The sequence below is a fragment of the Salvelinus namaycush genome, chromosome 25 (genome assembly GCF_016432855.1).
Source record: "Salvelinus namaycush isolate Seneca chromosome 25, SaNama_1.0, whole genome shotgun sequence".
Lineage (NCBI taxonomy): Eukaryota > Metazoa > Chordata > Actinopteri > Salmoniformes > Salmonidae > Salvelinus > Salvelinus namaycush.
The window spans coordinates 16,578,630-16,594,299 of record NC_052331.1 but is presented as its reverse complement, the minus strand read 5'-3'; the positions used below and the strand labels follow the sequence as shown (position 1 = coordinate 16,594,299).

Here is a 15,670-nt window from a genome sequence, read left to right as displayed (position 1 = left end):
GACCATTTTCAGGTCTTGTCATAGATTTTTAAGCAGATTTAAATCAAAACTGTAACTTGGCCACTCAGGAATATTCACTGTCTTCTTGGTAAGCAACTCCAGTGTAGATTTGGCATTATGTTTTAGGTTATTGTCCTGCTGAAAGGTGAATTCATATCCCAGTTTCTGGTGGAAAGCAGACTGAACCAGTTTTTCCTCTATGATTTTGCCTGTGCTTAGCTCCATTCCATACCCATAACATGATGCAGCCACCACTATGCATGGAGAGTGATACTCAGTAATGTGTTGGATTGGATTTGCCACAAACATAACACTTAGTTTTCAGGAAAAAATGTAATTGCTTTGCCAATTTATTTGCAGTATTAATTTAGTGCCTTGTTGCGAACATGATGCATGTTTTGGAATATTTCTATTCTGTACAGGCTTTCTTCTTTTCACTCTATTAATTAGGTTAGGGTTGTGGAGTAACTACAATGTTGTTCATCCATGTTTAGATCTCTTATCACAGCCATTAAACTATACCTGTTTTAAAGTCACAATTGGCCTCATGGTGAAATCACTGAGTGGTTTCTGTAAGGGGTGCGTACTGGCGGCAGAGAAGTCAGACGCAGGAGAGCAAAAACTGTTTCCAACGGCGCAATTTAAAAACAAAAACCCACCGGAAAACAGAACAATCAATAAATGGGTACATAACCCGACGCACACCAGGACAGACGTGCACAAGCACTTACAATAAACAATCCCCGACAAGGACATGAGAGGGAACAGAGGGTTAAATACACAACATGTAATGAATGGGATTGAAACCAGGTGTGATACAAGACAAGACAAAACCAAAGGAAAATGAAAAGAGGATCAGCGATGGCTAGAAGGTCGGCGACTTCGAACGCCGCCCGAACAAGGAGAGGGACCAACTTCGGTGGAAGTCGTGACAGTTTCCTTACTTTCCGGCAACTGAGTCAGGAAGGAAGCCTGTGTCTTTGTAGTAAATGGGTGTATTGATAAACCATCCAAAGTTTAATTAATAACTTCCCCATGCTCAAAAGAAATATTCACTGTCTGTTTTTTGTATTCATTTTTACCCATGTAACACTAGGTGCCCTTCTTTGCGAGACATTGGAAAATCTCCCTGGTCTTTGTGGTTAAAGCTGTGTTTGAAATTCACTGCTCGTCTGAGGGACCTTACAGATAATTGTATGTGTGAGGTACAGAGATGAGTTAGTCATTCAAAAATCTAGTTAAACACTATTATTGCACAGAGTGAGTCCATACAATTTATTATGTTAAGCACATTTTTACACCAGAACTTATTTAAGCTTGCCATAACAAAGGTGTTGAATAATTATTGACTCAAGACATTTTAGCTTTTCATTTTTAACTAATTAGTAAACATTTTGAAAACATAATTCCACTTTGAAATTATGAGGTATTGTGTGTAGGTTAGTGACCAAAAAATCTAAATGTAATCCATTCTAAATCAAGCTGTAACACAACAAAGTCAAGGGGTGTGAATACTTTCTGAAGGCACTGTACAGATTACTACTTGGAAATAATATGTTTTTGCATGGACATTCCATTGAGGACCACCATTTTAAAGTAGTCAACTGGGTGGGACTTCCTATAGATTAAGGAAGGATCAGATCCTGATAATAATCCAGATCCAGATTATACTAGTGAGCAAACATTTCATAACTGCAGGTGTTCAAACCTGTTCAAACACACTCCAGTTGGAAGTATGCAACCATTCAGTTTGTTTACCAAGTCATAGTAGTAGAAGAAAATTCATTACTTCAAAATGTAGATGGCCTCAATGGCGCTGCCCATTCCCTCACAGACGCCATAATAGGACAGATACAATTATTTGTTGTCTACGTCTATGGTTCAAGGGTGAATAAAGTGTCCTTAGTTACAGTACCTTGTGATGTTACAGTTATTTTGCAAGGCTATATGTACTGTACTGAACAATGAACCACACCCTCTTAACCATTCACCAGGCTTATCTAGGCATGAGTAACAATATTTCAACGCTAATCCACTCTCTCTCTCTCTCACTCACATCCTCACTCTCTCTCTCTACTTAAAATGAAGTATTTACACTAAAACAGCATGACCAAAGTGAATAACACAACAAGTGTATTTTATATTATTTACTTTAAAAAAACATATTAGCAAAATTTGACACTTACGAAATAGGCAATACGATTAATTTACAAAATGGGTCAGTTTGGTAATTGAATTCCAAATGAATAATATGAACATAGAACAATGCTGTTGAATCCATAGAATTAGGAATTAGAATACTAGAATGGAAATGAACCTTCTAATAAATGGCCAAAGGTCAGCCATGTTGGTCAGGGAGTTTGCCAGAGTTGTGATAAGATACTGTGTAAAACAATGAATGTGAAGAATTTATCTGCACTGTATGTGTGTCAGCTAGCTAGCCAAACAGTTTTAGATGAATGATTCCAAATTAACTCCCAATATGCCAACAATCCATTCAAACAATGCAGTCAATTCACAGCCACTACACTGGTTCAAATCAGTTGATGATAGGACATAGACAAGTTGTAAATGCAACAAGTACTGAAATTGTATCATATAATAGCACGCACTGCTTTCCAATAAAACTAAATCTGAGACATTTAGGGGCTATTTACATATAACATTTGTATAAAACCCATATACATTGTATTTATATAACAATATTTGAGGTTGACTATAATTTCATTACACAATTTCTGATACATCACATGCCTTACTTTTATTTTTCTGCATAAGTAAAATCAGGAAATGCATCACCTATGCCTCTACTGCCATTCATTCCAACTAGACTAGTTTTGGATTTCTCCCTGACCAAAATGGCTGCCATTTTCGCCCCATTATGGAACGAACTTTGAGGGTTTATGACATAGCCCCTCTAGTAATGTCATAGGGGGCAGCAGGTAGCCTAGTGGTTAGAATGTTGGGCCAGTAACCGAAAGGTTTCTGGATTGAATCCCCGAGCTGACAAGGTAAAAATATGTCATTCTGCCCCTGAGAAAGTTAACCTACTGTTCCCTGTGCGCTGTGGATGTTGATAAAGGCAGCCTCCCGCACCTCTCTGACACGTTTCAGTTAGACACATTTCAGTTGAAAGCATTCAGTTGTACAACTGACTAGGTATCTCCCTTTCTATGGATCAATCAATCACATGTCGCTATGAATACTCACAGGCTGTCTGTCTGGTTCAAACCCCTCCCTGTTCACACACTCAGCCTCATGCTGAGTGTGTGAACTGACTCACTGTCAGACACTGTCTCATCAACCCCATGGGCCGTATCAGCACCTGTCTCTTCAGAACCTTCTATTCTAAAAATAATCACCCAGAACCTTCTATTCTAAACAGAAGCAGGCAGAACATTATATTCTAAAAAGAAGCACCCAGAACCTTTTATTTTAAACAGAAGCACCTATAACATTCTGTTCTAGTCTAAACACAAGACTCTCTGCAGCCAATCAATCATAGGAATCGAATGGATTAGAGGGACGATCGTAGTGTGACCAATTAAACATAGAAGCCCCAATGTAGTCTAATCAACACCCATATAGAATAGTGTGTAATGTTTGTACCCCATCCACCTAAATTCATAGGTTATTTAAAAAATCTAATAATCTAGTCAAATATTCATGTATTCTTCAAGGCACCTGTTTTTAGCGTCACATGAATAAACATTTGATTCTATGATACTAAACTTCATGGGGCTTTACCATAATATACAAATAAAATAACATGACCAATGCCAACAAACAAAAAAAAATCACATAATGTACACAATTTACACACAGGAAATTGGTCAGTGTTACCTAGTGTTGATTTTTCTGTGGAACATTTCTAGTGTTGATTCAGGATTTAAACGAACACTCAGTGGTGCAAAATAACTCCATTGTTGGTGTTAATAACCAGATTTGAGTGTGATTAAAACACTTAAAACCACGGCCATCATTATCATATTTCCCAGCATGCTCTATTACAGTTTTTTATTTTTATTATTGTTTGTTTCAATATCTGTGTTTTTGCATGTACATTGACTGATCAATGAATATTATGCTACACAAAGATAAATAACATAATTCTTTCTAAACTAATTCTATCTGTTAGTTAGATTTATTGCAATGGTTGTTTCAGTTTAGATGGTTTAGGTAGTCTCATCTATCAATTTTCCAAACTCTGACAGTCATTCTGAATGCAGGCTACGGGAGATCAAAAATGTAAACTCTTGGATATCCACACTCTGGCTAGATTCCAATAGGAATGACATCACCTTGCAAGCCAGCATAATGTGAATGCAAGCCTGATGTGGCCTGTAAACTAGGAGTTTCAGGCCACTGTTTATCATTTTATTTGATGAAAGCCACAGGACTGAAAATGAACGAATGCAATGACCATGTCTTTGTCACTAACAATTCTACAATTCACTCGAAAAGGTAAGGCACACTGGGAAATATGCAAATAAGGCTTTACACCATACCCCAAATACAAGTTACCTTAACACTACAGGTGTTCATTAAAATGTTAATATCACTGAAAAAAGTGTGGACCCGTATAGACTCTGAAAAAGTGTTACATTTAACAAATCGCAGAGTTGATTCAACACTGGAGAATTTGCTGTACAAGTAAATACATGGTACTTTCCAGTGCAAAATGTCTCTAACCAACAAACAGTTAGAGTAATTCAGTGTGATTACTCTGAATGATAGCATTGCAACCCTCTTAACAGATTCCTAAAATTCATGGTATTATCAGAAAAAGAGTACACTTACAGTAATAAAAACATAATGCATTACATTCTCTTTGTTCATTTCTTGTTACAGACCTCAGCTAATATCTTGAACTTTGGCCCCAATGTGTTTAGGAAGTCCAGGTCTTCCTGGTTGCCTTGGTCACTGCAGCAGCCCACTGAGCCGGCTGGAGACCCCACCCCCTCGAAGCCGTACGCGTGGATGATGTCATCGGCATATCGCCCCTCCTCCCTCGTCCCTAGGTAAGCCAACTTCTGCAAAGACCAGGTAGACAATGTAAGAAATGAGGTGAAGAAAGGAGAATGCATTTTGTTATTAGTCCATAGAGAGCAGCCAAGGACTAGTCCGATGTTAGGGAAAATATTACAGTAGGTGATATTGCATCCTTGCATAGGATATTACTGGCAGGTATTACACTGAAAACAGACCAACATTTTACCAACCAGACAAGATATATGAAAGCTAACACAGGATTTAGCAAGTAAGCAAGCATTTCAGATGGGAATTGTCTAGGCTTTTACCAATAGGAAGAACGATTTACATTGTTTGAGTTGTTTCTCGAGTCCTTTACAACTACTTTACCTGTTGTAAAAACAGCCCGTTGGTTTGCCAGGTGTGCCAAGCTGCAGAGTTGTTGAATTTCATGAAACGTGTGTTGTCAAAAGTCATGTTTCCACTGCCATATTGACCTCCACCACATTGTCCACTGGCATATTGTCCACTGCCATATTGTCCAACGTATTGGCTGCCTTCGTATTGGCCAGAGAAGCCGGTCTCCATATCGGTCACTATGACGCCGCCGGACTGCTGAGCGCCCAGGCCTCCTCCAATCATACCAGAGTTCTTAGCTCCCACCCACCCCACGTCAATCATGGATCCCTTCACTGATGAGTCGATCCCAGATGCAGGAACGATGATGAGATTTGAATCCTGAGGAGCCATATTTCATAGAGGAAAAAAATATATATATCCAAAAACAAATTAGGATATAACAGTGAAATTTGCTAAGATTCCATGAACATGAGAAATCATTTAGAATGTCATTGTATGCTGTAGCCTTAAGATTTCCCTTCACTGGAACTAAGGGGCCTAGCCTGAACTAGAGGTCGACCGATTAATCTGAATGGCCGATTAATTAGGGCTGAATTCAAGTTTTCATAACAATCGGTGATCGGCATTTTTGGACATCGATCATGGCCGATTACATTGCACTCCACGAGGAGACTGCGTGGCAGGCTGACTACCTGTTATGCGAGTGCAGCAAGGAGCCAAGGTAAGGTGCTAGCTAGCATTAAACTTATTTTATAAAAAACAATCAAACTTAACATAATCACTAGTTAACTACACATGGTTGATGATATTACTAGTTTATCTAGCTTGTCCTGCGTTGCATATAATCGATGCGGTACCTGTTAATTTATCATTGAATCAATGCTTACTACGCCAAACGGGTGATTTAACATGCGCAATCGCGAAAAAAGCGCCGTTCTTAAAATCAATACACAAGTATATATTTTTAAACCTGCATATTTAGTTAATATTGCCTGCTAACATGAATTTATTTTAACTAGGGAAATTGTGTCACTTCTCTTGCGTTCTGTGCAACAGAGTCAGGGTATATGCAGCAGTTTGGGCCGCCTGGCTCGTTGCGAACTGTGAAGACTATTTCTTCCTAACAAAGACAGCCAACTTCGCCAAACGAGGGATGATTCAACAAAAGCGTATTTGCGAAAAAAGTACAATCGTTGCACGAATGTACCTAACCATAAACATCAATGCCTTTCTTAAAATCAATACACAGAAGTATATTTTTTTAAACCTGCATATTTAGTTAAAGAAATTCATGTTAGCAGGCAATATTAAACTAGAGAAATTGTGTCACTTCTCTTGCGTTCATTGTACGCAGAGTCAGGGTATATGCAACAGTTTGGGCCGCCTGGCTCGTTGCAAACTAATTTGCCAGAATTTTACGTAATTATGACATAACATTGAAGGTTGTGCAATGTAACAGGAATATTTAGATTTATGGATGCCACCCGTTATACGGAACAGTTCCGTATTTCACTGAAAGAATAAACGTTTTGTTTTCGAAATGATAGTTTCCGGATTTGACCGTATTAATGACCTAAGGCTCGTATTTCTGTGTGTTATTATGTTATAATTAAGTCTATGATTTGATATTTGATAGAGCAGTCTGACTGAGCAATGGTAGGCAGCAGCAGGCTCGTAATCATTCATTCAAACAGCACTTTAGTGCGTTTGCCAGCAGCTGTTTATGACTTCAAGCCTATCAACTCCCGAGATTAGGCTGGTGTAACCGATGTGAAATGGCTAGCTAGTTAGCGGGGTGCGCGCTAATAGCGTTTCAAATGTCACTCGCTCTGAGACTTGGGAGTAGTTGTTCCCCTTGCTCTGCAAGGGCCGCGGCTTTTGTGGCGCGATGGGTAACGCTGCTTCGAGGGTGGCTATTGTCGATGTGTTCCTGGTTCGAGCCCAGGTAGGGGCGAGGAGAGGGACGGAAGCTATACTGTTACACTGGCAATACTATAGTGCCTATAAGAACATCCAATAGTCAAAGGTATATGAAATACAAATGGTATAGAGAGAAATAGTCCTATAATTCCTATAATAACCTCAACCTAAAACTTCTTACCTGGGAATATTGAAGATTCATGTTAAAAGGAACCACCAGCTTTCATATGTTCTGAGCAAGGAACTTAAACGTTAGCTTTTTTACATGGCACATATTGCACTTTTACTTTCTTCTCCAACCCTTTGTTTTTGCATTATTTAAACCAAATTAAACATGTTTCATTATTTATTTGAGGCTAAATTGATTTGATTGATGTATTATATTAAGTTAAAATAAAAGTGTTAATTCAGTATTGTTGTAATTGTCATTATTACAAATAAAAAAAAATAAAAAATGTTTTATATAAATCGTCCGATTAATCGGTATCGCCTTTTTTGGCCCTCCAATAATCGGTATCGGCATTGAAAAATCATAATCGGTCGACCTCTAGCCTGAACCATGGAAAACAGCCCCAGACCATTATTCCTCCTCCACCGTACTTTAAAAGTTGGCAATATGCATTGGGGCAGGTAGCGTTCTCCTGGCATCCGCCAAACCCAGATTCATCAGTCGGACTGCCAGATGGGGAAGCGTGATTCATCAAGCCAGAAAAACTTGTTTCCACTGCTCCAGAGTCCAATGGCGGCGAGCTTTACACCACTCCAGCCAACTCTTGGCATTGTGCCTGGTGATCTTAGGTTTGTGTGCAGCTGCTCGGCCATGGAGACCCATTTCCTGAAGCTCCCGACAAACAGTTATTGTACTGACGTTGCTTCCAAAGGCAGTTTGGAACACAGTAGTGAGTGTTGCAACCGAGGACAGACCATTTTTAAGTGCTAGGCTCTTTAGCACTCGGTGGTCCCGTTCTGTGAGCTTGCGTGGCCTACCACATCGCGGCCGAGCCATTGTTGCTCCTAGATATTTCCACTTCAAAATAACAGCACTTACAGTTGACCGAAGAAGCTCTAGCAGGGCAGAAATTTGATGAACTGACTTGTTGCAAAGGTGGCATCCTATGACAATACCACGTTTAAAGTCACTGAGTTCTTCAGTAAGGCCACTACACTGCCAATGTTTGTCTATGGAGATGGCATGGCTGTGTGCTCGATGTTATACACCTGTCAGCAACAAGTGTGGCTGAAATAGCCAAATCCACTAATTTGAAGGAGTTTCCACATAGTTAAATACACAATATATACAAAAGTAAGACACTGTAAACAATATATACTTACTGGCATCAACAGCTTTCATAGTGACGTTGTACACGCCATTCGTTACAAAGTGGGACTCCCTGTCGATATTATTGGCGATCTTCAGCTGTCCGGTGCTTTCATCTACCTTGATCCATGAAGCAGGGTCTGAGACCTTGTAATACCTGAGAGGGAACAGAGAGAGAGAAGGAACTTTTACAGCATTCTCATCTATAACGGTACAATTCTGCTGGAGTGAGAAAAAACATGGCATTTCTCTATCTTCTATTGAAACACAATCTGACCTTACTTGTTATAACATCATATTATTATTATTATGATTATTATCAACATGGTCACACAATGGGCCAATACTACCCTGGTTTCAGATCTGTTTGTGCAGTCTTGCCATCTCCTGTAATTATGGCAAGACAGTACAAATAGATCTGGGACCTGGCTAGGTCAATTATTGGTGAGATCAATAAGGTAAACTAGGGTCTTACTTGATGCCGGCGCTGCTCTTGGTCTCTGGGTCTACGGCTATGTAGGTCCCAATCAGGGTGTCGTTAGGAGTGTTCTCCTTGACTGTGAAGAGTACGGTGGGGGCGGTGAACTCTGGTCCCTCGTCCTCGTCCACTACAGAGACGTCTACAGGGATGGACATCCACTGGGCCGTGGTCCCACTCAGTTCAGCCTGGTTACGGGCCAACACCTCCAGCTTTAGGTTCTTGGTCTTCTCGTAGTCTAGAGGCTGGAGACACAGCAAGGACATAGAGTGTTATTTTACTGTATTATCATCCGTCAATGACAATGCCCAAAGAAGCCTTTTGGCTCAATATTTTGACTGTCTTTATGTTATGGGATAGTTCACCAAATGTATAGATTAGCCTAATTTTATAAATAACTAGCAAGACATCTATGGAAAGTCATGATCAGATCAAAAATAGACGTTCGTTGTGAGTACCAGCTCACCTTTATTAGGTAAATTAGTCCTTCATTCGTTTTGGGGTCTCTTTCGATCCTGAAGTTCCCGTTTTCATTCCCCTTTTGGATGACAAACTCAGTGTTCCAGTTTGGTGTCTTCACCAAGTCCTTATCTTCAATGGGGATTCTGAGGATGAGTCCCTCTCCTTGGTTCTCTTTAACTTTTACATCGTACTGCAAAAGGAAGTAACATATAGATATTTGGCCAAAGCAAACAGAGTATTCAAACAAACTGGGACATCCATGCCTTTTTTGTTACATTGCGGGAAAAACTGCAATACACAAACTCCACCACTGTCAAAGTTGTCAAAGAAAACGTACAGATGTCTTTGTGAATGTGGGAGGGTTGTCGTTGATATCACCCAACACAATGGTGGCTGTGGCTGTGTTGAATAGACCATTCAGAGCTCCATTCATGTCTCTGATTTCCACTGTCACCAAATACTTATCATTCACCTGAAAAACAAATACAAACATACATTTAGATCAATCATTTAAGCAATGATAGCCATGATCAACAACGTGGAACCCTGGAAAACTGTAAGTGAGATATTTTTTAAAAGGTACAACGATGGGACTGACCTCTCTGTCGAGGGTGTCTGTTTTGGTGCTGATGACTCCTGTCTCTGGGTTAATGTAGAACAGGTTAGTCCCAGAGAGGAGAGAGTACCTGATCTTAGTGTGGTCTGTACCACGCTCGTCTATGTCTGTGGCATTCACCATCCCCACCATCGTCCCTGCAATAGAACGTATCACAACACACCGGCTATTAGTTCACATCCACAAGTTCCTGTTACAAAGGTCAATGTCTGGATGTGTGCACAAATTGCTCAGAAAATTGACTAACTTGTGAAACGTATGTCAATTTTTCCATGTACTGTATTGCAGAGGCTAGGGGCACTCTGGTATTTCTTATTTCAGCTGTGTGTTTCTCACCTGCTTTGCTTTGCTCCAGCACAGTAAACTGCAGTAGGCCAGTGAAAGTTGGTGCATTGTCGTTCACATCGTCTACATTCACTGTGATGGGTAATGGTAGATCTGTCTCCTGGTTGGTGTATCTGTCAAACACTCTGGCTTGAAACTGGAGGAAGATGGACTCAGTTTAGAAATGGCTTACACTGTTTGTGTTGTCTGTGCTACGCATCAAGAGTACAATTGTCATGTTTTAACATCACAGATAAAGAATCAATCAATTATTCAAGCAAGCAATCAATAATTGTTGTTTACTACTCACTACAAACTGAGGGGTTCTCTCGCGGTCGACAGCTTTGTTGACCTTCAACATCCCAGTCTTCATCTCCACACTGAACACACCCACAGGCTCCTCTGTCACTCCGGGCCCACTGATGGTGTAGTACACACTGCGAGTGGCTGACGAATCAGACGCAATCTGGACCAGGAAACAATCAAGTATTATCTGCGGTCAAGCTTCAACAAGCGGTGGGATAATAACATCACCCTGGTTCAAGGCCGTGCACAGACCTTTCAGGGGGCAGGTGCTCAAAATGACAATTTTAACATATTTGAGCATAAGCCTATTTATTTCTGCAGCAACACTCTCACTCATTATCACAAATTGTGAACTTGACGACGACTTGCGGGCAGTGGGTTACGAACCACAATGACAAAAAAATGAATACAAAATTATACCACCACCCAAAAGGGCACTTTAGAGACTAGAAGGACAAAGGGGCATGTGCTCTACACAGGTAAAGCCCTATCTGTGCGCGTGCCTGCTCTGGTTAAGAAATTGCACAATTAAGAATGTGAAGCATTGAGCTATGCAAAACAGAAATGCTCATATGCCTTACAGGTAATAGGCCTAAAGCACTATACTTGTCGACTACTATTAAAAAAAGTTATTTTGTATGAATATGTATTCCTTAGACAGGTTACAACAGATTCAATTACAGTGCACATCCAGCCTTGTAGTTAGAAAGGAAGGGGAAGGGTTAAAAAGAAGGAGAAAAAACAACTAAGTAAATGTTCCAACTGATCCCTCTGTGTGTGTGTGGTTCGGTGTGTCTGGGTAATGTGAACCCCCAGGTGAGGGCGTGGACCATACAGATACAGAATGTGCATTAGCTGCAGGTGAGAAAGAATGAGAAATAGAGTGGAACATGGGGGTGGGAGAAAGGCAAGGACATGTAGAGGATAAATTGGGGTTTGTTACATGACACAAAATATGTACATGGCTTAGGTTTAATATCAATATTCAAACACAAAATGTGCTGAAATGTGATGCAAGTTGTAACTTATTTTAAGGACATTACCAGCTCAACGTCCTTTGGAAATGGCTGAACGTCATTTTCTATGATGTTGAAGGGCAGAGGACTCCAACGTCTTTTGGAGCGCTTCAGTAGGCCGTCTTTCAATACCTGAAAAAGCAGAAAAAAGACCACACAAAGTCACAAGTCAACAATGTGATATAGATAATTTCACAAAAACAATACTTTGAAAAATGGGACTTTGTACTATAAGCCCATGCAGAATCCACCTTACCTTTCTAGAGTCCTGGACAAGGTAAACATTAATTTCTCTCTTCTGAGCATTGGGGTCCTGAAACTGCACTGAGAATGTTCTGCCATTGGCTGGTACCATGGTGATGGCGTCTGTTACTATAGTGCCATCAGGTCGTACTGTGAAGACGGGGTCACTAGTTGTAAAGTGCAATGTGATGGTGTCACATTGGTCCACATCAACTGAACGACGAGAGAAAGAAACGTTATCAACTATACAATGACTAAAAAACAACATGGATCATCCACAACACAATAACTTGATTATGATTAAGGATGTCAACTGGTTATAAACAGTTCATGACTATATTGATTGTTTCATTCAGTATTAAGTACATTCAAAGTTAGACAGGATGGAAACATTTGTGAATGGCAGGACCTTTTGCAATAACATGTCCAACTTGTACTGTCCGAGGTACTGTTGCTTGTATGGAGACAGGGATAAAGCAGGAATCCACACATGAGAGGATCTGGAATTGCATGCAAGAGAGATATTGTTCATACATTCTAACAGGTGGCATATCATACAAAAGCTGTGTTACAAATATGGTACTGCATTCATGGACATTCTGTCTCGTCAGTTCTTTGTACTAGATGAACCAAAAGAATATACATTTAAATGTGTGCATGGACGTTTTCAAGGAGTGCATAGGCTGCACAGGTACAGTGCCTTCAAAAAGTGTTGACACCCTTTAACTTGTTCAACATTTGGTTGTGTTACAGCATGGATTTAATATTGATTACATTGAGATGTTGTGTCACTGGCCTACACACAATACTCCATAATGTCAAAGTGGAACTATGTTTTTCAAAATGTTTACAAATTAATTAATTCAATTAAAAGCTAAAATATCTTGAGTCAATAAGTATTCAACCTCTGTTATGGCAAGCCTAAATTAGTTCAGGAGTAAAAATGTGCTTAACAAGTCACATAATAAGTTGCATGGACTCACTCTGTGTGCAATAATAGTGTTTAACATAATTTTGGAATGACTACCTAATCTCTATACCCCATACATACAATTATCTGTAAGGTCTCTCAGTCGAGCAGTGAATTTCAAACACAGATTCAACCACAGAGACTTGGGTGGTTTTCCAATGCCTCGCAATGAAGGGCACCTATTGGTAGATGGGTAAAAGCAGATATTGAATATCCCGTAGAGCATGGTAAAGTTATTAATTACACTTCGGATGGTGTATCAATACACCCAGTCACTACAAAGATACCGGCGTCCTGCCGAACTTAGTTGCCGGAGAGGAAGGAAACCGCTCAGGGATTTCACCATGAGGCCAATTGTGTCTTTAAAACAGTTACAGAGTTTAATGGATGTAATAGGAGAAAACTGAGGACGGACCAACAACATTGTACTGTAGTTGCTCAACAATACTAACCTAATCGACACAGTCAAAAGAAGGAAGCCTGTACAGAAAAAAAATATTCAAAGAGATGCATCCTGTTTGCAATAAGGCACTAAAGTAAAACTGCAAGAAAATGTGGCAAAGAAATTAACTTTGCCTTGAATACAAAGCATTATGTTTGGGGCAAATCCAACACAACATCACTGAGTACCACTTAATATTTTTCAAACATGGTGGTGGCTTCATCATGTTATGAGTATGCTTGTCATCGGCAAGGACTAGGGAGTTTTTGGGATAAAAATGAACTGAATAGAGCTAAGCACAGGCAAAATCTTAGAGGATAAGCTGGTTCAGTCTGCTTTCCAACAGACACTAGTAGACAAATTCACCTTCAGCAGGACAATAACCTAAAACACAAGGCCAAATATACACTGGAATTGCTTATCAAGACGACACTGAACGTTCCTAAGTGGCCTAGCTACAGATTTGAGTGAAATCGGCTTGAAAATCTATGGCAAGACTTGAAAATGTCTGTCTAGTCTAAGGGACATTTTTGTTAAACCTTGCTGATGCTTGTGTACTAGAAGATCTTTCCTGAAGCTTAGTTGCTTAGGCATTAAGGTTGAGATTGTTAAAGTAACGAGATCATATAAGATAGAAGAATTGTACGTGCATTAGTATAGGCCTGTTTTAACTTGTCTTGTGAGTGTGTAGCATATAAACCTAACTAGGAAATGAGGTCCCCATGATGTTCTGGGCACACAGTCAGGAGCTGACTGGGACAACCTATGGTTTCCTGTTAGTCAGAAGGGAATGAACTGGTTCCTTTTAATATACTGAAAACAGAGCAAAGTGTTGTATCCTGCGCACCAGTCATAGAGCCTGTTGCTGGGCGACAGGTTCATGCTTGTGAATGTGTGTAAGTGAAACCATACATCATCCGGGCAGACAGTAAAAGGCTCTTGCTGGCTACTTTATGAGGAACTATGTCTGGAGTGATTTCCTGTTGCTTTGACACCTATTGTCCTCACTAGAAGATTAGAATAACCAGCAGTTGCTCCAGAACGAGACGACCAAATTCACAGTTTGTCTGTAACTTTCACTTCAGTTTCGTCCTGTTCTCCACACATGTACACATAACAAGATCATGTGTTTTGTACACGCTTGCATAAGACGGTGGGACTATATAAGGTTTCTGCACTCCTTGTTTCATTTGAGCTCTCGGCCTTCCACCTCAGAGTGTAGGGCTGACCAGCTACATTATTGCAAATCTTATCAAATAAAGGTTGATGTTTGAAGAAATGACAAGTATCTCCTTATTGGTTAGAGTTTCGACGACACTAGCAATGAGCAACAACCAACTTGACAGTGCTTGAATATTTTTTTTTAAAGAATAATGGGCAGAAATCGTACAATCCAGGTGTGCAAAGCTCTTAGAGACTTACCCAGAAAGACTCACAGCTGTAATCACTACCAAAGGTGATTCTAATATGTATTGACTCAGGGATGTGAATACTTGTGTAAATTAGATATTTCCGTATTCAATTTTGAATAAACGTGACTACATTTCTAAAAACATGTTTTCACGTTGACATTATGGGCTATTGTGTGTAAATGGGTGAGAAAAATAAATATATTTAATAAATTTTGAATTCAGGCTGTAACACAACAAAATGTGGAATAAGTCATGGGGTATGAATACTTCCTGAAGGCACTGTCGATGTATCAACAAGCTGCACCTTGCCAGTGATCTTTTTAGCTGAATGTTAGACCACTGCATAGCCGTGGAAAGTAGGGGTGCTGAGAGTTCTGCAGCACCCCCTGAAAATTCTGAATAAAAAAACTAGAAGCAGAAATAGGCCTATATACACTATATATACAAACGCATGTGGACCAAACCCATATTAATGCCCATTATTTTGGAATGAAATGTTCAACGAGTAGGTGTCCACATACTTTTGGTCATGTAGTGTATATATACAGTACCAGTAAAAAGTTTGGACACACTGATTCATTCAAGGGTTTTTCTTTATTTTTTACTATTTTCTACATTGTGGAATAATAGTGAAGACATCAAAACTATGAAATAACACATATGGAATCATGTAGTAACCAAAAAAGTGTTAAACAAATCAAAATATATTTTAAATTTGATATTCTTCAAAGTGGCCACCCTTTGCCTTGATGACAGCTTTGCACACACGTGGCATTCTCTCAACCAGCTTCACCTGGAATGCTTTTCCAACCGTCTTGAAGGAGTTCCCACA

At 39.8% G+C, this 15,670-nt stretch overlaps 2 protein-coding genes across 2 annotated transcripts; both read right to left on the bottom strand.

Moving 5' to 3' along the window:
* Positions 1 to 2,184: 2,184 nt before the first annotated feature.
* LOC120020684 (desmocollin-3-like) lies at positions 2,185 to 5,721 on the bottom strand. The gene is made up of 2 exons (XM_038964387.1): positions 5,362 to 5,721; positions 2,185 to 5,033 (listed from the first exon to the last, which is right to left on the bottom strand). The coding sequence occupies exons 1-2, from the start codon at positions 5,719 to 5,721 to the stop codon at positions 4,836 to 4,838; spliced, it is 558 nt and encodes a 185-aa protein (XP_038820315.1). The 3' UTR covers positions 2,185 to 4,835.
* A 2,475-nt stretch (positions 5,722 to 8,196) lies between these two features.
* On the bottom strand, positions 8,197 to 12,496 carry LOC120020683 (desmocollin-2-like). The gene is made up of 11 exons (XM_038964386.1): positions 12,424 to 12,496; positions 12,028 to 12,227; positions 11,799 to 11,903; positions 10,760 to 10,915; positions 10,462 to 10,606; positions 10,108 to 10,262; positions 9,847 to 9,981; positions 9,514 to 9,699; positions 9,045 to 9,292; positions 8,584 to 8,726; positions 8,197 to 8,234 (listed from the first exon to the last, which is right to left on the bottom strand). Exons 2-11 carry the CDS (start codon positions 12,124 to 12,126, stop codon positions 8,197 to 8,199), a joined length of 1,410 nt encoding a protein of 469 aa, XP_038820314.1. The 5' UTR covers positions 12,127 to 12,227; positions 12,424 to 12,496.
* Between the last annotated feature and the right edge of the window lie 3,174 nt (positions 12,497 to 15,670).